The sequence below is a fragment of the Corvus brachyrhynchos genome, unplaced genomic scaffold (assembly GCF_000691975.1).
Source record: "Corvus brachyrhynchos isolate BGI_N302 unplaced genomic scaffold, ASM69197v1 scaffold70, whole genome shotgun sequence".
NCBI classification, from domain to species: domain Eukaryota; kingdom Metazoa; phylum Chordata; class Aves; order Passeriformes; family Corvidae; genus Corvus; species Corvus brachyrhynchos.
In genome coordinates this window covers 4,250,062-4,274,847 of record NW_008236217.1, presented here as the reverse complement: position 1 = coordinate 4,274,847, position 24,786 = coordinate 4,250,062, and the positions used below count along the sequence as shown (strand labels likewise).

At 35.2% G+C, this 24,786-nt stretch overlaps 1 protein-coding gene across 3 annotated transcripts in view; it reads right to left on the bottom strand.

The window, feature by feature from the left end:
- Positions 1–24,786, bottom strand: part of WDR27 (WD repeat domain 27) — a 94,145-nt gene that overhangs the window by 4,295 nt on the left and 65,064 nt on the right. Inside the window, exon 24 of one of the 3 annotated variants that reach the window (XM_017745656.1) lies at positions 1,231–1,299. The exons of the other annotated variants lie outside the window; for them this stretch is intronic. Within the exon in view, the coding sequence (XP_017601145.1) occupies positions 1,288–1,299 (12 nt within the window). The 3' untranslated portion in view covers positions 1,231–1,287. The remainder of the gene's footprint in view (positions 1–1,230; positions 1,300–24,786) is intronic. 3 annotated transcript variants of the gene reach the window in all.

Here is a 24,786-nt window from a genome sequence, read left to right as displayed (position 1 = left end):
TGTAAGGTCAGCCTGGGGGGTTTTTAAAGTTCTACTATCTTGTAATGTAATGAGGCAAAATTGATCTCAATTTTTGTCCAGATTAAGGAAATGTTATTATTTAACATGGAGTAATTTTGTAAATGTTACAAAATCAATTAGGTTGGAAAAGACCTCTAAGATCATCAAGTCCAACCTATGACCTAACACCACCATGTCAACTGGACCATGCTTTCCATAAACACCTCCAGGGACAGTAACTCATCCAGTCTCTCTGTAAACAGACTTTCCATAAACACCTTCAGGGATAGTGACTTGACCACCTCCCTGGGAAGCCCATTCCACTATCTGGAAAGAAACTTTTGCTAATATCCAACCTAAACCTCCCCTGACACAACTTCAGGCCATTCCCTCGGGTCCTGTCTCTGGTCACCACAGAGAGATATCAATGCCTGCCCGCCCCCCCGCCTCCTGCTCATGAAGAAGTTGTAACTGAAATGTGGTCTCCCCTCAGTCTCCCCTTCTCTTCTTTTATGAAGGGACTGAAGATAAATTCACAACATCCATAACAATAGTTTTAGACTGTGTTATATTTCACGCACTATAGAAATTTTGGTTAATAGTGTAATAGCAGTATAATAACAGTATAAAGCTAATTGCAATTTGTATTAACATAGATAATAAGAGCTACTAAAAATCTGGCCTGTAGGACCCTTTAAATTCCTGGTTTATCACACATAAGAGCTATTAAAATTTATTAATAATGTCCTCAATTATATTTAGAATCTATAGAAATCTCAATAAGATTTTTTTTTAAAATATTTGACTTATGATGATATTACATCTCCAAATAATGAAAGTATGTTACTTCACTCAAACCCCTCAGCTCCCAAACGTGCTACTCCAAAACTGTGTTTTACATTAGATTTGAAATCTCTATAGTAGTTAAGTCAATATACTACTTAAGATTGAAAAAGAAAAAAACCCAAACAAACCAAACGCCCAAACTAATTATGTCTTACTATTACATATTCAAATCTTGGCGTCAGTTCTGTGAATAATTTGACACCTATGTAAAGGTTTCCTATGGGACAAACACTAGAATATTATGGAATATTATGAAATTGTGGACTATTTTTTATATCAATGGATATATGAGCAAAGAAAAAACCTTCAAGCAGGGTGGGGAAGAAGATTGAAGTTCTGAGCATTTTAGAGCTTTTTACAAAAAATTCAAGCTTTAGAAAGTACCTATGACATTTGACTCCAGAATGGGGAGGAGAACAAGTTCTTGAACACAGCTCTCCTCTACTTCATGATCTGCACAACATAGAAAAGTTTATTGGATATTTAAGCTAAACCAGTGACATGCAGTGTTGGAAGGCTATCAGGTAACTAGCAGCATGATTTTCAAGACACTGTCTACTGCATTACCTTTTATATTAACATAGTATATATATTTTTCTAGAATTATCTTTGGTTGGAGGGAAATATGTTTCTGTAGTGATATCACACCAAAAAAAAACCCCAAAAACCATGCCGCAAATTAGAGACCTGGATTTTTTTAAGCTACAAACACAAATGGTTGAATTTGTATAGAAATGCATCAAACTAATATTCTGTTTTAATATTTCACACAACACACGTGTGTATATATATTTGTATAGAGGGCAGGCTTCAAGATATACTGTACTTCAGGAAATAACAAGAATCAAAGCAATTTCATCTGGTATCACATTACAGGTACATAATATGTTTTTGCTTTCTTTTAGTTAGTATAAGTATGTGTAATATGCAAGTAGAGACACAAATTTTGAAAATGTCCACTAGCTGCACAGCAAAAAGTACCATCTTGCCAAAAGTCCAGTATCTAAGCAGAGCAGATGGGAATGTAGTTTTTAGGGGGTTAGTATTTTCAGCTTTCATTATTCAAACTTTTCTATGAAAATAAGAGGCCACAGGTAGAACCAATGCTCTTGAATTTTGCATTTGTTTCAGAACTAGCAACAAGCAAGAGCAACAGGAAAAGGAGGCATTATGGAATTGGATTTTACTACATTTTTCTTGTTCAGAAAGTAGGGTCCAAAGCAACGCAGAATTCACCACCTTTAATCCTGATGATCTATAGTGCATGAAGGCTTTACCAACTCTGATTTTGTGGTTTAAGCCAAGAACAGAAGACATGTAAGCAGCACTTTGGAAAGATTTGTTCTCTTGAAAGATGAGTGTTTAATTTGACAGCTGCACGAGTGTTTAATTTGACAGCTGCACTCTTAAGCATTCAATCAGTTAGCTCAAAGCCACATGAGTTTTTTTGCAAACAGAAGACAGAAGTTTTTATTAAGATAGCTCTCCTATTGCAGAAATGAGAACTGAGGAGAAAATATAAAAAACAGGTTAAGAGCTTTTAGCCATAATTCCTTGAGGTGTATCATACACACATAACCATCTAGGGGCAAGTACCTGTAGCATCACTCAAGCTGACAACTTCAGTTTTTATAGTACTTGTATGCTATACATGATCACATTTTTCCTCCCATTATGCATGGATAGGGTAGGTGGATTTTACTGTCTCTAATGCCTGTATTTGATATGCTTTGCATATCAGAGATGGCTTGCCTATTCAGAGGGACTCAAGTTCAGGGGCCACCATGAATGAGACATTAAACAGCTGTTAAAGGACCCACTGGTGATGTTTATATAGAGATGCTCTAGGTAGGCTTTTGGCCTTAAAGAGGAGAAAGTTTTTTCTAGAATTGATAGGAAGGATAATTGTATAGAAAGCCAAATTATTCAATAGATTGAAGTTGTAAGAGGCAAACAATGTCTCAAAGTTAGTAAGCTGCAGCTGTAGAGAGGCCAAGGATTAAAAACATTTTTCCAGACCACCTATATGTGCAGAATGCAATCAGAAAAATTATGAAAATGTAACAGATCCACAATATCCAGTATTTTCACTAGTCACATAAACAAATGAACAGATACATTTAAAGATAACTAGGTATAAAAATATTCTATTCTTCCCATACTGGACTAGAATTTCAGCCTCTTCAGGACTCATTATTGTTGAGGTTTATTAATTTGCCTCTCTTCTATGCAAAGCTTAAGTCCACTGCCAGCAAGGTGCAGTCTGTGTTCCCTATACACTTTGTAGCCTTGTACTGGAGTGCCTCCACTGATTATCCTTCTTCCACCAAATATTTCATAAGCCTATCAGATCACCCAGGGCCACCTTCCCTCAGTGCTGTCCACTCTGTTTTCCCATCATATTTCTTTGGTTTTAAAACCTTTTGACTTTCCTTATGACTCAGATTAAGTTTATCTCTTCTGGACAGATGTTCCTGGAGCCTCCTGGGAGGCTTCTCTAATGCATAATACTTTTAAATGCACTACCTACTTCAGCACCTACATTTCTTTGCTGTCAGCCTTTAATAAATATTATTTAAGTGTTCAGTAAAAGCAGAATTTTCATCTATTTAATTTAACATGACATTTTTATAGGCAAGTAAAACTAGTAACTCACAATAATTCTTTTGATGTGTCAAAATTACTTGATCAACTTGTTCTTGGATCCTTCATTACATTTATGTAAGATCCATTTCCAATTATTTTCACAAATCTGGAAATACTGAGTTTGGCTGGGGTTCTTTTTTGTCTTCTATCAATTCCTATGTACCCTAGATTTCCTCCCTATTATTTTTTTCTAAACCTAAATAACTAGGAAAAAAATTTCCAGCAAAGTATTTTTTTCTTTCTAGTAGATAAACTGAGTTGCCTGCCAAACATTTGTTCAAAAGGCAGTCATGGCAAATGTCTTACTGCATGTCTCAGGTCTAAAATTAAGAAACTACAGATTTGAAAGTTCATAAGAAAGAACTAGAATTGAAAAGATCAAAACCCATTAACATGGAATAACTTATGTAACCTTTTCCTAGGCTAAGGAACAGAGAAGAGGAATAAAACACATAAATATTGATAAAAGTATTCAAGTTAAAAAGGAGAAGAAATTTCAAAACCAAACTGAGCCATTTATATTGAATTTCTGCTCACATCTGAGGTTCAGGCAAACTGTAACTGTTTTACAATGCATTCAGCTTTATTTAAAATAATAAACAGGCCCCAATATCTAAGGTAGGGATTTTATCCCTTGGCAAAACTCCAGTTGACTTCTTGGGGGCCAGGGCTGTAATTAAGATCTTTAATTTGCAGTATGTGTATGTAAGCCACTTCATCGGTTGTTCTGACTTCCCTTGCCAGATTACAGACGTACAGAAAGCTGACCCTTACTTCAGATTACTTAATTATACTTCCAGTAAGTTAATTTGCAAGTTTCCTATCAAATTAAGAGTTTTGAGGTATTTTGACTTGTTTGAAAAGCAGAGCTAATGTGGGTTCAGAATACAAAGGGAAACACATCTCAGACACCAAAATCTTACAGCAAGAACATTTCTAGTTTCTGCATTAATCCAGCATTCCATAAAGCCCCCACACTTTGGGAACCCAAACTCTCCTCAATGAGATGGTGGGATACCCTGTCTTATGTCCAGTCCCAAATTACACAATAATCCACACTGGTTCTTACATCAGAAGTCAAATGTCAATGTGTCTGACTGTAGCACAGCAACACAGCAATACTTCCTGCTGTGGGAATTCACACACACAGCTAATTCATGGACAAGGGAAAAACTTAGCCTAGAGTTAGGGCTTCTGAAGAGCCACGGAGAAAGTAGCATAGTATTACCAATGCTTGAGACACAGTTGCTGCAGACAACATAAGAATCAAAATTGTTTCCCTCATAGCATAAGAATTGACGAGTGGTTTTGAGGTTTTACTCATAAGTGATGCAATTTGTGACATATTATTCTTCACATATTATTCCTCAAATTGCCAAATATGGTTCTTGGCTGCCTTGTACACAGAAGTTTGGCTTTCCTTGGCAAAGGCTAAATTGTGCTTGCATCAAGCCTATTGGAGTCAATAATAGATACCATTTCTTGAGGCCAGTGGAGCATTTCTTGAAATGTAATGTTCAAAACTTGCTACAGTGTTCCACGTGGTGACTCGACAGCACTGATGTAGATTGGATCAACTACAAAAATTGTTTGATGTCTCACATTCATGTGTTGCCATCCCTCATTCAATGCACTTAGTGCAAAACTTGGTAACTGACAGTATGACTTAATGTGCCAATTATGCCTGTATTCCAAGAAATGGGTTTCTAATTTACCTTAATTAGAGGTACCATGATAATCACCAGAAGCTATTTCAATTTTATTTCTGTCACAGATAAAATAATTTCCATTCCTATGTCTCATTACCACTGCTAATTCTTCTTTGGCTTCCATTTTCTATTACAACATCAATAAGAAATTAAAAACATACCATGAACATTTCCTCTTCTACTATAACCTTGCTTTACTCCCCTTGTTGGTAAAATCATGCCATAAATTAACAATGCAAGTTTATATGGGCATTTATGCATGAGTTCATATCCATACACATACATAGAGTTTATTGTTACTTTCTTCAAACTTTAAAAGTTTGTTATGTATTGGTTGTGTTTCAGATAAAGAACTGGTTGTGTTTCAGATAAAGAATGCCTCCGAGGCTTTCTTACTGAACCCGAAAGAGTGCTATGTTAATATTACTGTGTCTTTATAAATACACATCAATTAACATAAAAAAACACCCAACACAACAAACAGCTGGCTAGCCTCAGGATATTACATTGAGGAAACGTAAAATATCTTTTACTTCACTGGTTCATGTACATAAAAACAGTAGAAGGAATAAACCTATCCATTGTTAGACTAACCCAACCTAAACTTTTCCAATTTCTTCTAAATTTACGGTATCTAAACAGCCTGTAAGCATTTGTATCTGGAATTTCCTTTGAGAGTTCATACTCAGAGTCAGCACTTCCTTGCTTTCTGATAAAAATGCCGAAGAGTTTCCATGTTCCTGGATGAAGCTGTGCTCCCATTGGAATTGAGAGGAAAGTCACCAGCAACTACAAAGAGCTGGAAATAATTTCTTGGGGTTTGTGGTTTATACCACCAACAAAGATTACCACTTCTGCTTTAGGTATTCATATTGACTGCTTCATCTGTTTTGTTATCATAAAAGAGACTCACAGAGTTTTAAAGTCTTGTGGAGATTGAGATGTGGAATAGGAATCCCACAAAAATATTTCCAACTGTAACAATAAAGAAAGACCCAGAAGCAGATTCTCATTCCTGTCCAGATTTAAACTGGATAATTCTACTGGTTTTGTTGTAACTCCACTTTTTCATTACTTTGACTCATATCATAGTCAGTTACATCTCAGCTGCAAATGGTCCTTCTACCAAAAAATTTGACCATGGAATTCATTCTTTAGATGGCCACCTCAGCTCTCCATAAAACAGAATAAGTAAGCAGCTCAGAAAGGAATCCAGAGCAGCACACCGAGTAGGAAGATGTTTGCCAGCAGAGACAACAGAGGAACAACGATGTCACAGAATTGTCCTTGCTTCCATCCTTTCCCAGGGTTTGGCTCCTTACCATGGACGAGGCAGTGGGAAGCTCATTTCACTCAGGATTCACGGTCTAGAACATGTTCCTGAAAATGTTTTTTTACGGCCTGAATTGCTGTAACTGTTGGCTGATTTCTGCAATTTATGTGGGATTTTTTTTCTTTAGCTTCTGAATATTCTATTTAATATTCAATTTATACATACATATGTATATGTGTGTGTGTATGTTTATATACTTCAAACAGCTAACACTTTTAGACCAGGACCTGCATGGTTTTGGGTACTATCAAAGAACTGATGCGCACAAGAGGAGCTGACACTAGGAGGAGAACCTCCAGTATATGTTATGGCATGTGGCTGCAGTTATGTGCAGGAGTTGGCAGTGTCATTCATTTCCAGATGAACTAAATAATAGCCTGCACTGACATTTCACCATGAACTAAGTATAGGACATGGAATGAAAAGAATATTCTAGATCAAGGAACATTTATCTGTTTCATATATGATCAAGATCCATTCTGCAATTAAAAGTCTTTCTATCCCTAAACTTCCAACTAGAAGTCTGTTCCAGGTCCTCACTCATTTGATTACTAGGCAGGAAACTAAGAAAAAGATTTTAAGTTTTTCCACGATTTTTGTTTCTCAGAAACACTTTTTGAAAGTTTCATGGATGAAATAGAGAATTCTACTAAGAATTCCCCATTATATCAGTAATTCAGGCAATTCTCTGTTCTCCATAGCTCTCTATCTCAAGTTCAGTGTAGCAGACAGAAGTTTGCACTATCAGAAGACAGTTGCTAATCTGGCTGCTGATTTTTTCAGATACATATCCACTTTTAATGTGGGTCACTGTAATAAAGGGGTTGTCATGATTGCAGCCTACTGAAGGCCATCTTGCAGTCAGATTGCTGTCCATTTGCCCAGAGAGATTGTGAAGCCTCCATTCTGGAAGATATCCAAAAGCTGACTGGACATGGATCTGAACAACCTGCTGCAGGTAGCCCAGATTGAGCATAAGTGTTGGACTGGATGACCTCCAGCAGTCTCTTCCAACCTCAACCTTTCTGTGACTCTGTGATATTAGATTGGTGAAGCAGGAATCTGAAGATACTGCATGATGAAAAACAAAGAGCACAGTGTAGTTATTTGGCTCAATCACTATCATATGAGAAATAAAGTGCTAAGACTAGTCAAACTTGCGTAGAATAAAGCAAAATCCAATTAAATAAAAATATAAAATGTAAAATTAGTGGCATTTGTAATGCATTTTTAATGTAGAAAACACTTTTATGATAGTCTTACAATAGTAATTTTTTCAAAGTCTGCAAAATACACTTGGAACTCACATGGCTGGACAAATGATCAGGACTGTTTTCCAGATCATTTGTTTTAATGATGGGTTTGAAACAACTTAAATGTAATATCATACATTCTTCAAAAGCCTGCCATAATCTCTGAGGCTACTAATGTTTGCATGACATCATTGTCATTACAATCCTGTCTTTTCACTCAGTAACTAAATAAACTGAGGAAAACATGAAAAAGAGTTTTTACTAGCATCCTACTCAGGTGTATAATTTCAAATTCCACTTCAAAATCTGGACATTATCTCACAGGAAAAATACAGTAAAAAACCAAAATTCTTTCATGCAAACCTAGCCACACAAGCATAATCAGGCATTCCTCCTCAAAGAAGTAGCTTTACACCCCTAATTATCCTTGAAACACCAGACGAATGGATCTTTCTTTCTAAAACTGAAGCTTGTATCAGAATTTAACAGCCTCACATTGCTTCTTTTATTATTCCACATTCAAATGACTGAACATGTTTACTCAGAGTATAGTGTGGGGGTTTTTTACCAAAACCCAGATATTCTCATGTAATTTCCTAATGACTATTTAAAATAGTCTCTTCATTATGAAATAGTGTATCACAAAAGACAGAAAATTATCAAAAGAGTAAACCTTCTGTATGAAGGTATTTCTATTACTTCTTGCATTCAACATTTTCAAAACAAAGAGCAGGAGTAAAAGGAAATTCTCAGTATGATTCATCCTGAATAGTGTTGTTTTTATCCCCATATGGTATTTACAAAATTTCTCCAAGTGGCATAAAGTCTGTGTTACAAAAGCTTTGAGCAAGAGCAACTTTTTTCTTTTTTTTTAAATTAGGTGTTAAGTACTGATCACAGAGGCCCAAAGCAGCATAATGAAGTCATTTGTGCCTGGAAGACCTAGACCCAACTGACAGTAACTGCAGGTGGATGTATTTCTTCAGTGTACCTACATATACAGTTCAAATTGTCACCATAGTTTAAAAGATTTTGAAATAAAATGTATCAGATTAGTTGCCTAAAAGAAAGGGGTATAAAAGCAGACAGATCATTAAAACATTTTGCAATAACCTCAGTGGCTGGAGGCATCCTAAATTTTGCTGGGTAAAAGTAGAAGTAAACTAAAAGTAGTAGAAGTAAACTAAATTTTAGTTTAATTCTGGGTTAACAATTTAAATAAAGAAAATAAACAATTAATAGTTACTAATCTTCTTATATGCTTCTACCAAAAAATTTACTACTGTGTTTTTTTGAACACTTTTTTTAAATACCACCAATGTAATTTTTAAAGAACTTTAAATTAATGGAAATGATAAAAACCCCTCAGCTCTGGCCTACCCTACAAAATACAGTATGATCTTTCTATGTAAGTTAAATTTTCTAAAGCCTCTTAACATTTACTAATGACCTTTAGTACATGTATTCTGAAATTTATTAAAGCAAAAGTACAATCATTAAATAAAAATAATTCCAAATGTCTATTAATCTCATCTAAAATGGTAGAAAACAATGAAATTTATATTTGCATCATCCATAAACATATAGATGAAACAAAGTTTAACCTGCAATTAAAATTCAACCTGATACATGGACTGCAGAATTGTACCTTCCTAACCACAATAATAGAATGTAATTTCATAAAAAATCATTGCACTAGTATTATATTATTTTATTATATTATATTATTATTTCCCAAAGGATGAAACAGATTCCACTTTGTTAAAAATACTTCTGGAAGCAACTACTGAAAGTAATTCTTAAGATGAACTTTGAAGAAAAGGAGAAGCCAAATGTGTTTTCCATATAAAATGAAGTACAGGTGTTGGCAGTCAAAAACCATAAAACATAATGAGATGTCACCACCTGAAAAAAGTATCTTCCCACTCCTTAGTGACAAATTACAACTGTCTGTACATGAAAGAGTCCAGGTGACTCATTAGCAGCTGTGTGAGTGTGCCTTTATAGCCTCCACAGGCTGTATTCTGAGAGACATGGGCTACTGTCACTTGGAATCTAACACATAAAAAGCATGGATAAGTCCTAAATCTGAGGGCTTTCCTGCCTTAAAATGGGAAAGCCCTCTTGTCAAAAAGTAGAAGATGTTTTTTTACAGTCCGGGCAGCTAAAAGGCATCTACAAGTCTGCGCAGCAGGATCAGCTGCACGGCATGAATTTTCCATTCATAATCACCACAGTATGTAAAATCATCTTGAGGGAGAAGGCCATCACTCATTTCACTTTTGCCATTCAACAGATGGTTATTCTAAAATTTTTCAAATAGTCTTAATATTTTGAGATTATAATTGTTGACATCTGTAATTACAAGAAGTGTGCCAAGATGCAAACTTTTAATGGAAAATAGGGCACAACTGTGGACACATTAAAGTAAATGACTCTTGCTAAGTCAAACTTCTCAAAGAGAATCAAAGACCTGGTATACCACTCAGGATATCACAAGAGAGAAAGAGGGAGAATTTACATGTGTTATACAGGTAAGATATTCCTAAAAGTATTGTTTTCTTGAACTTACAAATATATTCTGAGCTACATAATATAATACAGAATATGAAAAAAAACTCTAGTCCTGTTGTGATCATATTTAGTTTTATAAAGAAGTTTTTAAGATGATTGAAATCCTGTGCAGATTCACCTGTAAATCTTTTAAATCCACATTCTAAGTCTTAATGATACTTAAATATGCCTCTTCAGTAGTTTCCTATTCCTGTGCAAAATATTTGATGAGGGTGTACATATTTTTTTACTTGTAACCTTACACTTTTACAACGAATAGGCCATCACATCTGGAATACTCTTCACTTCTCCACCCACAAAAGCAAGCAACAACAGAAGGAAAATGTGAACTGATTTAGCTTTTCACTTTCCATTTTAACTTCATCAAGTTTGAAGTTTAATCTTTCTGGTAGCTGAAATCTGAAATAAACTCATCAAAGGTGCAATTTCAAGATTCCTCACCATTGCAATTTTATAATGCAACACTAGGCTCTACATGTGGAATTATTTCTTTCATAATATGAAGATTATTTATACACAAACTATTTAATGTTGCTTGCTGCCATTTGGGAAATAAGGACTATATCTGAAGTTCCTACAAGTGATAAACTTTCCTGTTTGTCATTTCCTCATTAACCTGATATCTTTTGGACAGTATATATAGTATAAATGTATCACAATAGAAAGTTGAAATGAAAATATTTTTGTAAAAATGCAAAATTTTTTTTTAAATCATGCTTTAATTTATTTTCTATTATGCCATTGGCAAGCATGCTGATTTCTATTTATGTTTTGGACTAAAATCCTATAAAATATGAAGGGCCCTAAATATGCACCATTATAAATATCCCCTCTAGCTAGCAAGTCACACAGAGAACACACATTTTCAATAATCTAATTTTCAGAGCACTGAGTATTTACCAATTTCTGTTAACTTTTCAAAATTGCAAATATGGAGAAATATTCTGCAGGAAAAAATGCAATGCCACATTGCAATTTGGAACAAAACCAATTACTAAAATAATATACACTCACAAAACACTCAGAACACTAACAGCAGTAGAACCAGAATTAGTTTCCTGGAATTTCTTAGCTCACAAAGGAAAAACACTAGAGAAACTAGATTAATAGCTTTCTTAAAACGTGCTTTTCCTAAGTGCATGATTTGTACAGCCAAATGAGAACTTTAAATGTAGCAAGTCAAGTAACAAGGTCATTCATATTCATTCAACTATACCTTTAAAAACATTTGATTTAAGTAACTCAGGGTGGTTAGACTGCATCCATTAAATTCAACCCAAGTTTTAAAACAACTGTAAGTCTTATAAGGAGAAGTCTGCTATTTATATCATCATAGAAACAAAAATGAAGAACTTGAAGGCATGAAATTTAGGGCATGCCTGTACTGTGAAATGGACCACGGTGTGGTTGTCCTTCAGTCAACAGAGAAACAAGGCACTATGTCCATACGGTTTAGCATAGAGCCACACAGTCTTACTTATGTGAGCTCACAAGCAGCGAAGCCATGTTAGTTTGGTGTGACCTTCCAGAGAGTTAGTAAGGCTGACAAGAGGCATTAGCTCATTTACAGTCCTGGAATAAAACAGTTTAACTGCCCCAGACCACAAACTGGCTCGTTAGAACTCCACTGATGAGTTTAAGTCTGGTGTGACTAAAACAAGGCTAGATCCTTCATGCACACCTATGTAAATATCACAGAACCGCAGATTCCCAGAATGGGTCAGTTTGGAAGGGACCACATGGGATCATCTGGTCCAACTTCCCTGCTCAAGCAGGGTCATCCTAGAGCACATGTGTCAGTAATTTTAAAGTGGAGTAGTCTGCACAGACATTCATAGTCTGTGCACCCATGTGCAATCAAGCATCTAAGACTAGGGATATCCATAAGATTTCCCTGTCTCACTACCTGAACCTGAAAGAAAAGATGAAGAAAGGGCCCCACCTTTTTGATTACAAACCCAACTTCTCCCTTTCAAAAAGAGACAAAGAGAAGGAATGCAGCTGTGAATACAAATAACAATTTACTAAGAATTTCCCTCCCACCATCCCTCTCGTTTTTGAGGAAATCATCTTTTCTCACAGGTGATTATCACTGCATACTCATCCTCTGGATGGCCCCAGGCCATATAATTCCTAGCCTAATAAATTAGACAAATTCAGAGATACTAGAAGAACACATTCACTTTAGCAGTGGCATAATTTGCTGTAAAAGCATGGGTCAATCTTCAGACAGTAAGTATGCACATCACTAGCTTAGAGACATTTCCAGAATTTTCTTGGGAGTCCCTTCACATTGAGCTGACATCTTGCTGCTGAAAATTCTCTCCAGGACCTTCACAGCAGATATGCAGAAAGCTGACACTATTTTGGAGAGGAACTTAGTGAAAGCCTCAGGAGTAATCATATCAGGAAAAGCAAATAATATGCAGCAGTTCCTTTTAAAAAGACTGAATCTTTATATTTTTCCAGGAAAGACAGTGATTACCAAAAGGCCACTGTTATTAAAAGAAGATACCAGACTATAGACAGAAAGTTTCACAGCAAGCTGATACCCCTTTCTGTGATATGGTCTCTAGAGGGCAAAAATACCCATTGCTCAAACTTACAGATGTCAGCGTATGGAAAAATTAAATAATCTTCCACAAGAGCACTGAGCAGACACTGATGCTAAGTGCATCTTCACACAGTTCACAGAATTCCTCATGTCAAACGGGGAAGAAATGGGTCTTCTGGGATTGAAATGCATCTGATTACATTCAGCATTGGAATGCCAGTCCTCTTTACTACGTATTTTTAGTTTCCTTTACATTATTAATTATGTGCCAACTAAACTTGCATTAACCCTCAGAGTCATAGAATATTCCTTGGAGCAGATTTATGAAGTTTGCACCAAAGATTCATTTCAATCCATTAAACAAGTCTGGGCTGATAAGCAGTCCTGAAATCATGACATCTCTACCATGCATGTCAGCTAATTTTCTTGAAAACATGCTGCCTTGCTTTTCTCTGTATTTACCAAAGGAAAACAGCTTGAAAAAGCAGAAACAAAAGGACTGTATTAGAGCTTCAGATAAAGACAAAAGATCCAGCAGGGAACCCTAAACTGGTCCTGGAGAAGAAAAGTTGGCATCTTCCTATAGGTGGTCCTGTTGGCAGAAGAGATAGCAATAGAGGAAAAATGGGAAAAGGCTGATTATGGTTGAAGCCATGGCTAGCAGCAGAGGCTCCTGGCATCAGCTGTTTCAGGGGAAGAAGAGCTTTGTACTTTTTCTTTCCTTTATACTCCCCTGAATGATTAACACATACATAAGCACCAGGGTTTGATCCAAGTTATTAAGACCTTCCTGAGCAGCCATGCAGAAGGTGAGGATGCCTGGACCAACTAACCCTTGAAATCTAAAACCAAATTCTCTACTAAAAACACCCACATTTTTCTCAGTAACTAAATAATAATCCAAAAATGAACATACATGAGCTCCTAAAGAGACAAACAGTGGAGAGAATGTCAGTTTTTCCTGATACTCCTGCCTGATTCAGGGTTTGGATACCCAAATGCTTAGCTGTATGTGTTCCTTCTTTAAAGGGTGGAACTGGGCTCCCAAACCAGAAGCACAGGTGAAGCTCAGTCCATTCATTTAGGGGACAATAGGAGGTCAACAGTGAAATGTCAAGACAGGCAGCATAATCAAGACCCAGCAATTAATGTGGAAGATGAACATGCAGAATATAAATAAAACACTACATCAAAAGAACTTTACCTCTGCTGGATAGTTAAGAAGAGAGGTGGTACATTCTCTAAGAGTTTCAAAAAGTAAACAGTGGAAAATTAGGAACATGTCCTGCTGTATTTCAGAGGCTAGAAAATCCTGGGGTCTTGTTTGCTGCCAAAGTTTGCAGGTAAGTTCCTAATTTTAACCTTACACACCTAAACCTGTCAAGTTAATTGGCAGATACAGAGATGTGCATGAAAACTTATGAAAGTCAATTCTATTCACCTCTGTGAAATATTTACAGAGAAAATAACTACAAAAATCTTTCTTCAGACTTTCAAGATGTCAACATTTTCTTGACTAGGTTCTGAGAGAAACCCTATTGTACATGCACCTTTCCACAAGAAGCTGTGTTAGTGGTTTTGGGTTCCCCATTTAATATGTTATATAACATCCTGACTGTGGCTCTAGGTGTTACTCCAGTAGGCTTTGCTACTATTTGTTATCATTTCATGGCAGCCTCCAGTCACAACACTGCTAAAAATAAAACAGATAGCTGTTTCCACTAATAGCAGTCAGAGCAAGGTCCACTGTTTTGATCCAGTACTTTGAGCACACAAAACGCAAAACCACACTTGCTTATATTTTAAAATCACTGTCAAATTAAGTATAACTACAATGACTAACCTTTAAACAAAGTTCTGTATTTAGAAATAGATCCTGTCTCCAAATATCAATATTTTTCACCATACATACTGCATAATGTCCTAGTTAGGCCAATCAAACCCCAAGTTCTTGGCCTGAAAAGCAGACTCCACAGCCAAATAAAATAGCACTGGGGATCTGTTACAAACATTTCATGAAAAATTTTCAAACCCAGAGTTTTCAACCCTGTGACTATATTTTATATCATAAAGGACTGAGATTCTTTTTATAATTAACTATTTTCCAGTTTTTCTCTAAATTTTAACAGGTATTTGAAAATGGCTCTGGTATAAATTAATAATATGCTGTATCTTTTAAAAATAAAATACTTACTTAAACAATTTCCTTCCCAGAACACTGGGACTTAAAAATATATTTTTATAAGTCTGGAAAACTGCATCCACTCACAAAAGTATGTGTGACACTACAACTACTATTAGTCCACTCTTAAGTGCAGTGATCAAGAAAATCCTTTGTATCTTACATGAAAACAAACAACATGAGAAGCCACTGCTGCATAAAAAAATTTTTCTCCCATATAGCAATCAGAGCAAATCCTTTTTCTGTTTAATTAATTTTGCTATTTTTTCTTTTATGTCATTATTATTATAAATTTAATATTTAATTTTTAATTAATTATTATATCTAATTCTTGGGGAAATGTATTACATTTCTAGGGTCATTATCTTGCAAGTACAAGGCATATCTCTTTTTTATTCACCTTGTATTTACTGGTGTTTTTTAGTACTTTTTTATTATCCTTTCTTGTTTTAAGAATTTTCCATCTTATAAAAATAAATGTTCATTCTACCCTTTCCTGCAACTTTAAAGCTTTCCGCTAAAATTGTGTGTCAATACTCAATTTTTTTGGTTTTTTTTTTTTTTTTCTTTTCTTCTGGATTCTGTTCTTCTTCTTTTTCTTTTTTTGTTTTGTTTGGTGAGTTTAATTGTATATAACTATTTTACATAATGGTTTAGTACTCTGGCGGGATAAATTGCTACTACTTCTTTTGAAGATTAATTTTTACTCAAATCACTGTCAAGTATATTCCAAAGAACAAGCTTTTGATCTTGGTATTTTTTTCTCTGTAGTGCCTGAGTAAGATTTCTCCTTTAGGTCATAGACAGATCAGAAATAGGGAGAAACCTTTTTACATTTTTACCTAGTAGATGTATTTCCTTCAGGAACAAAAGACTTTTCAAACAGAAACAAGTAATCTTTTCTCCTCTTCTTTTTTCCAAGTGCCAGTACAAAGCCAAAGCCATTCAGCTGCCAAGGTTTGACAGGCATGCTCAGTGCTAATGTGTCACCTTCCAAAGGTACCTTTTGAATAAACATAAGCAACCAGATTAATAACATGTTCCGTATATAAACATAGCGTAGGATGGTGCAATTAGCCTTCTGAGAATCTAGTATTGCACATGGGAGAACATAAAGTATAACTATTTTGGCATGTAAATACCTAGACACTAATGGCATAAGCTCACACAAGTAAGAATTGTATCCATAAAGCAAATCCTTTGCCTTGGTTCTTATTTCATTTGAAAAAGTCAGAACCTAAAGGAGTTGTAAGACTGATGGGTCACTTTGAAACAGCATATCCTTGAGCTGCCATCATTCCTATAAAATTTAGTCCACAAGGAATATTATATTGCCCTACACAGCTAAGAAACTTTTTTTAAGAGACTCAGACTGATGTATGTTAAAATTGTGAAGAAAGAATTCTAAAGACTTTTAAAGAAGACAATTCTGTTCTATCCTTTTCCCCAAAAGCATGAGTTTCACAGCACTTTGCATGAAGATATGTAATACCCAAAGAGATTAAATAAAAAGCCTTTGTAAAGATCTATCTGCATTTTTCATGAAAGGTTATCTTTTATACATTTATGAGTACAGATCTCAGAGACCAGTTCTACTGAAGATAAAATATAGGTTACCAGGAATGGCAATTGAAGTACCCAGCAGACCCTTGCCCTAATGACAGACTAGGTTTGTTTATTATGTACGTGGGTGAAGGAGTGACTGTGATGCTTCAGCTGAGCAGATGAACTGAAAAGGTTTACCTATAGGAATGGTCAGCACGAGTTTCAATACAGAATCTGAGATTCTTCTTTCTCTGCTTTTGGTGAGATTACTACCTTGGCTAAATAATGCTTCTTTTCTAGCACAAAATTTCATGTCTGTAATCCCTACAGTTTCTTTCCTAATCACCTTTATTTCTCCAAAGTATTTTCTACATTTGTCTTCTTTTTCTTTTCACCTACTGCAGTGCTTCCTTGTCAGTTGAGATATTCCTCTTCTGTTCTCCTTCCTTTGCCTCAGAGGCCCAGTCCCACACATTAACTTCTTTCCTTTATTCTCTCCATTACTTATTAACATATCAATGTCATCTGACTCTTCCTCCTTCCAGTGTAAACACTCCTTAGTTTCTGAAAGGCCTGCTGCTGTCTGCATTTCTTTCTCCAGTTACAGATCACCTCTCATTTACTTAATAACAAAGCATGCACTGTTTGCAGTCAGGTTTGGTAAAGTTTTTTTTGCAGTCCTCTTGTCTAGCATACCTTTTGCCCCTGAATTTGCCCATGAAAAATTCCTGACATTCTTTCCAATGATCTGTTCCTAGACATAACTGACAATAAACATTTCATCCGTACTTGCTTCCATCTATCAAGCTGCCTTCAATACAGCTGATAATGCTTTTTCTGGATTTTAGATCTCTCTTGGATTCCATGCTTCTTCTGTGTCCTGATTATCTTTTATAAGTCCCTCAGAAGAGCATTCTTATATCCCAGTCAGCTCTCAACAACATTTCACAGAAGTCTGTCCTTACTTTTCTCTTTCCCCCCACTTACACATTAGATAATGTCAAGCCACTTTTTCTCTAAGCGTGACTCACAGTTAAACCTCTCTTCCAGACCAATCTCCATACCAGGCTAGTGATTCACCATTATTTCAACTCCAACAAGATTAGAACAAGGATCCTTATTTCTCTTTCACTGTAATTTTTGCTCAAACCTTCTCCATTATTGTAGTCAGTAACTTGTCACTGGGACAGGTAAATTGGAGATTATCTGCAACTTCAGTTTCCTTCTACATTGTCACCTCTAGGTTATGTGCTAGTCCTAAAAAATTTTCTGCTTAAGACCTCAAGCATATGGTCTTCCACATTAATTTAAACAGCTAAAACATTTATCTAGGTCTAGGACTCATTGCAACCATGTCTTTTTACCTCAGCTGGTTAGTTGCTTTTATCCTTCCTTTCTTTCACCACTGTCACCCCTTAATTCAAAACAAAACTGTGACTATACACCACCTTTCCTTTCTTTTGTTCACTGCATCAGACCTAAGCTAATAATTTTCACTATCAAATTTCCAAAGTTTGTTCCTGTATCAAGCTTTGAGCATCTTGCTTACAGGAGCACAGTTCCTGTGTCAGACATAAGTGCAACAAATAATTCCTTAGCCTACCCTAACATTCAAAAGAACCAAATAGTTGTGGAATGCTGCAAAGTGTTAATTAGTACTACATCAATGTATTTTTACTTGCATGGAATGAAATTTGAAATTCAAAACTATATTGATAGGTAGCATGGGAAACCCAAAAAGATGATGCTTGAGTGTCAAAAAAAAATTACTTCTAAGAAGTTTATAAACATAATTGTAATAATCTTTGGGGTTTCCTGTCAGGGTAGTATAAAATAAGAGAATGTAGGGTATACTGTTAGTCTTCCAAAGTATTAAATTTTGAAGGTCATTAAGAGCAAATGTCCATGTTTAATAGAGTTTTTTTCACAGAACGACCGAAGAGTCCATACAGACTTACAGACAGAGAAATCCTTACATGTTTACTCTGAGCAGCATAAAGAAGACTCACAGGCAAGTGGAGAAAATAACTGTGATTTAAAAATTCAAAGAGACAGGTATTATTCTTTAATATCTCAATTCTTAAAATTGAAAATATTTAATATTTTCAAAACATTTCATATATAGCTATACATAACACAGTCTTTATATAACCTCCCAGTTAAAAAAAGGACCGTATTACATCAGCAATAATAATATTACTTGCATGTCTTCAAAAAACAGCTCAAAATGGACGTTCAATAAAAATTGCTAATACCAAACACAGATTAAGTTTCTTTGGAATATGGAAGATTTAGCTTTGGGCATGCTGAATGCAGGACTTATGTGAAATTCCACCACTCACAACTGCCCGCACATTGACCATAGAATTTTTCCACAAGACAATCTGTAACAAGTGAGGGTAAGCAATCTCTGAATGCTGTGACAAGCAAACACACAATGAATGCTCATGAAGTAATTTTTAAAAAAATATATATGTTCTTACCTTGTTGCAAACTCTCTGGCTCATCTGTTGGAGGTTTAGTAAATGTGCTAGTGCTTGTGCAAAAGACATACATCCTTAGCAAATGTCTAGAATTCAGACCAAATAGGTAATTCTGTCCACTTTCTTTTCCCTATGGCTTCCTGTGTTTTCTTTCCCTTGGTACACCTTTCTTACCTACATTTAATTAATGTTACAGATTTAATTAATGTACAGATAATTAATGTTATCTTTCCATCCCACTTCCAAACCACTCCACTTCTGACTTGGCACCTATGCAGTTTCCAAAGCAGTTTCTATGCACAGTTTCCTTGCAGATCCAAAGCTATGCAGAAGCCTAGATGGTGACTGTACTTCTGGCAATACCACTGCCCTGTCAATAATTTCGACAAGCATGCAACACTTGACAAATAACAATTTCTTAAGAAAGCTGGCAACTTGAAAGTTTTCCATTTTCTTTTTTTTCATAGAAAATCATTAAAAAACAAACCAGCAAAGATGGAAGTAACAGTTTGGTTTTGCTGCAAATACTTTTATGACTGATCTTGTTCTCTTACTTGATATAAGGCAAAGAACAAAATTAGAGAGTGTTGATAACATCAGGCTACCACTCAGAAGTCATCTTCAGCATCCACAGTCCATTAATATGAGACAAAGACACGAGCTATTCTGCAAATATTTCACTTTCTGAAACATTCATTTGCAGGACATCTTTTTAAAACCTACTACTGAGCTGATAGTTTTCATTAACAGTCCCTGAAGCAGTTACACTATTTCACCTTTGTATCACTGGCAAGTGATTTTCAATATGGACAGTTATAATCAGGAGCTGTATGGTTAACTAAGCCATTATAGACTTTCTTTTCAAACTGTATGTAGGAGCATTTGCATGGACTTACAAAAGTAAGCCAGAAATGGCATATCATCACTGCTGAATTTCCAAAGCAAAGTAGTATTAGGTACTGTCCAGCTGAGCCACCTCCCATACAAGATTCCTTGAAATTACAGTGGGGCAGCTGGGATAAGGACACATGGAAATCAAAAAGTGCTGTCAACAGTTCCACAAGACTTAATTATCCACACATGGTATCAGATCTAGCTGTGCAAAAAATATTTTTTCAGCTGTACTGAGAGGAAAAGATTGCTGCTTAATTTTACTTGCATTTAGAAATATTCAAGCATGTAAAAGCACAAAAATATCATTAATTTGCTTTCATTTACTTCAATCCCACAAAAGACTTCTTCGCCATTATCCATCAGAAAAAATGTTTTCATTTTGCTCAAAGAATTAATTAAATTTTATAAAATATCTGCATTTCTTTAATAGTATGAGGGAATAAATGTCTTCAACGACAAGTGACAATGTTTATAGCATCACAATTATAAGTAGACTATAATGGCACAATGGTTCAAGGTACTGAATACTAGTTAGACCTGAAGATTTCTTCAGAATAAGATGGCAAATTATAGATTTTCTGATGATCTCTGCAAGTATGTGTACATATAGAAAGTCTCACTTATTCATGTACCACACAACAGTGATGTGAATTCAAAATCAAAAGGGGATAATTTACTCTCTCATCAACACTAATATACAGAAGAGTGACCATACCATCCAAGAAATCAATTGTGAAATCAACCTCCTGCGAGGTAATAGTTGGTTTCAGATTCACATTATGAATTTTGGAAATAAATGAAACCAAGAGCTGATTTTTCTGAATTCTTTATCAAGCAAACTTGCAATAAATTCAAATACACTGTCAAATTTTAGCTTGCAAATTCAATGATCAACGTTGATCTAGAAACAACCTTTCAGTTTTGTAGCCTCATCAACTATGGTTTTCTAAACAGCAAATGACCAAAAAAAAAAAAAATAAAAGAGCACTAATTTCAGCTAAAAGACTTCATTAGTCTGTCTCTATTCTCATATTGTTAGGGAAGTAGGGGTAAACGAAAAAATGAAGACATGTTAAAGATTTCAATAACTAAATGGACTGGTTTATATGCTTTGCATAAATAACCATAAAATTACTAATAGCTCTCTCCTAGCTGCCCTTAAGGCCACTTTGTGTGTCAGAATTAACCAATACTAATGCAGTGTACTTTCTTGTTTCTTTCTTCGTGATGCCCCCCCCCCCCAAAAAAAAAAATTGAGCAGTGTAGACTCTTGTCAGGTTTACTGAAAATATACAACATAATGCAGAGAGCTGCAAAAGTGTTTTCTCATAAACCAATGAAAGATACTTCATGAAAACACTATATCCATGCTATGGTTTTAGCAGCTATCTCATGCCACTGTAATATTTTTCAAGAGAGACAAGAGCAAGCACACAAAAAGTGCAAAGAATACTTTTGCTCACCTTTTACTTTAAAAATATGAAAACATTTTTTCTTGGCAGCTGAGAAAACATGTGTTAATAATTTGTCCAAAAATAAAAAAAAGTCAGAAATTAGTAAACAAATGACACTCTAAAATGAAAACATCCACAAAACTCTAGTATGATTCAACCCTAATAGTTGTTTATAGCAACATGCTTTTTCTGTTTTTTCTGCATTTGTTTCCAATTAAAACAATTGTTTTTGCTATTGCAGGATTTGCGTTTTATAAAAAGAAAGATATTAGACTGCATTCAATGGACAATAAACATATAGTACCCAGAATAATGAAAAAAAAAAGGCTACTTTGCTGGTTTTTCATGGCTAAATTTCAATTTGCCACGTCTGACATAAATATATTAATATAAACCACTAAGAATTGATAAGTGCATTGGCATATGAGGAATATATAGAAGGCATTGAAATCAACAGAAGATATTTTTAAACAAAGGAGCTGTACTACTGGAAGTAGTATCATTCTTAAGAAAGAGACAACAAAAAGAAACTGCTCTAATAAGAAAGTAACTGAAGTGATTCACTTCCATACTAGGAAAACATAATTCAAATCAACATTACCCCACAGCAATTTGGCACACAAATTTCTTTCAACTTCAAAGTTTGGAAAAATTCTGTGGTTTGGCAATAGAGCAGCACAAGGGTGCAACTGTATACAGTATTGTGAAGTAAAACTGTGTTCTTTGAGAAGAATGCAACTATATCAATTAATGTAAAGAGCTTACTTATTTTTAAAGATATTGCAAGATGTATAATGAAATATTCTGATCTCTCACTACTTTACCACAATCCAGGAGCCATACCTTCCTCCATAATTATAAACTGAGTTGTAAACTCTGATTTTCTTCACTGACATAGAACAGGCCCGTTTACCAAAGTATGCCTAAAAATGAGACTGTGACCTGTGAGACCGTTTCATGTGGAGTTATTATGTATGCAGTATCACCTTTTTCTATAGTGTCTCCTTCCCCTATGAGCGGCTGTCACAAGCTTAGCCATGCTTAGCAGAGTTAAACAAAGAACACATCTATAAATAGAGAGCATTACTCTCCTTCAAGCCATAGTGTCTTCCTGAAACTGTCCCTCCCAGGAAACTCTTGGGCCACCCATGATACATCCTATTTAGGAGCTGTTTGTTATTGGTGGAGTGTCCCAGACTGCCAATATATTATGACCACCCATTGTGGGTTTGCTTGAGGAATGGAACTCAGGCCATTCGACAGCAACAGTAAGAGTCTCCATGAGTTGAGTTAAATGACTAAAAGCTCAAATACTTAATATAAGATCTAACAAATGAATAAATGATAACTAAATAACTGACTCAAGAGCAGCTTCCAATTCCATCTTCAAAAAGGATCTGTAAGCTAGAAGCCTAAATCACTTGAGTGTTTTTATATCCTGCTATTTAGTCCATAAGCCAACATCTGTAGCAGATACCTTACACTCTTATGTATAAAAGCCTGGAAAAGTACAAAACCTTCTGATTCATTAACATGGGCTGCCTGTTTTTGCAATCTACTTATATTTCCAGACTCCAATATTACTATTAATAAAGAGCCACTGTTGTCTTGTGAGCATCTTGGTCATGAACATTGCTGTATAATCCACCTACACTCCAACAGAATATTGTTCCCACCAACTACTGTATAAATCTCAGTCATCTTGCTGTTCTCTTAGTTTTAACTGTAGCAGAATTTATTTTTAATTTCAAATCTTTCCAATTTTTAAATCTAGAAATTTGTAACTTAGAAGCATGGTAGAAATGAAAATGAAAGGATGAACATTGGACATGGTTTGAATATTGTCTATTAATGACCTGTAACTTAAATTTAGCTCTTAGGAAGCCCTTCAGTCTACATCTTGACTATAAATCTGAAAGACACGCTCATTTTTTCTCCTTTTGAACTGTAAGACTATACTTTGTGTCCATCAGGCACAAAGCAGCAAACATTTAATAAATCAAATGTCAGAAATAAAGGCTAAGTTGAAGGGCACTTTGCCATCTAACATATAATTTCCTACTAAGTTAAAGTAAGTGATTTTCAATACTGTTTTTATATTCTACTCATTGGCACCACCTCTTTTAAACCACTGCACATTAAAACTCCCAAAATAACTCAGTGGAACAGGAAGTGTTTACAGAAGTGGGACTTTTAAAACTGTGACAGTTTTTCACTTCACTTGTAAGCACTGCGACAGGCTGGACAGCTGTACTTGACATTTGATGTCAGTCAAATGGATTTCAGATCTGATATCATACAGTTTATTTACAAAACTCTTCATTGAAATAAATAAAAATCTCTGGCTTCTTCAGAGTTTCCCATGTAGCGTAATACGTTAACAAAAAACCTCTTCCTCTTCCAGCGTAAGTCTTAACTATGCAATTTAGCAAATATATTAACATTTGTTTTCTTTAACTTGCTCCTGGAGAACAGTCTCTTTCCTTTCAGACTCCATCACATTCTCTTTTGTTTGCATTTCCTTTTTAAAGAGGCCAGAAATGCTAGCTCTAGCTAATTGTATTACCTCTCCTTACACGCAAACAGGAGTTAATATGACTCATTTCTCTGTACAAAACTCCATCACACTGGTCAATTTTAATATATTGGTTACATATTAAGTATATTTTCCCAGAAGTTTAATAATGATTTTTCCTTTTAAAATAACATATGTGAAAGATTTCTGCCATTCTAACACACACCACAGTTCCATAATACGCAACCTGACCTAGGTAACAAGGGGTTTTATTAATTCAGCATTGCTTCCATTTCCTAAAGGTTCTGTTTTGCTCTGGGTGGTACTCAACCTCTGTGGCTGAGAGATTTGCAATGTCTCAATGTGCCTGGGTGATAGAGCCTGGGACTCAAAATATATTTTGGTCATTAATTATTCCACCCTATATCTATATGCCTACAGAAAGAAAGTTCATTTTATTGCTGGGTTATCCACCTTTTTATGGAAAATATTTGTCAGATAGCAAATCCTAAAGACAAACCATGGTCTCAAATTACATATTGCATATTTAAATATTTTCAAGAGAAAAGGATATTCCGTTTAAAAATAATAAAGGCATATAAATCACACTTAAAGAAAAAGTGGAATCATATTTATTTCATATGGACCTTTGTATCTTGAAATATTGCATTTCCCTTTCATGAAGGACCTTATTATTTATAAGATGTTTTAAAGCTCTGTGTCCATATTTAAAGTAAAAGTAACAGGAGCTGTTCAAGTCATGGGATAGCAATGCTTGCATAACACTTGGTAAGTCAG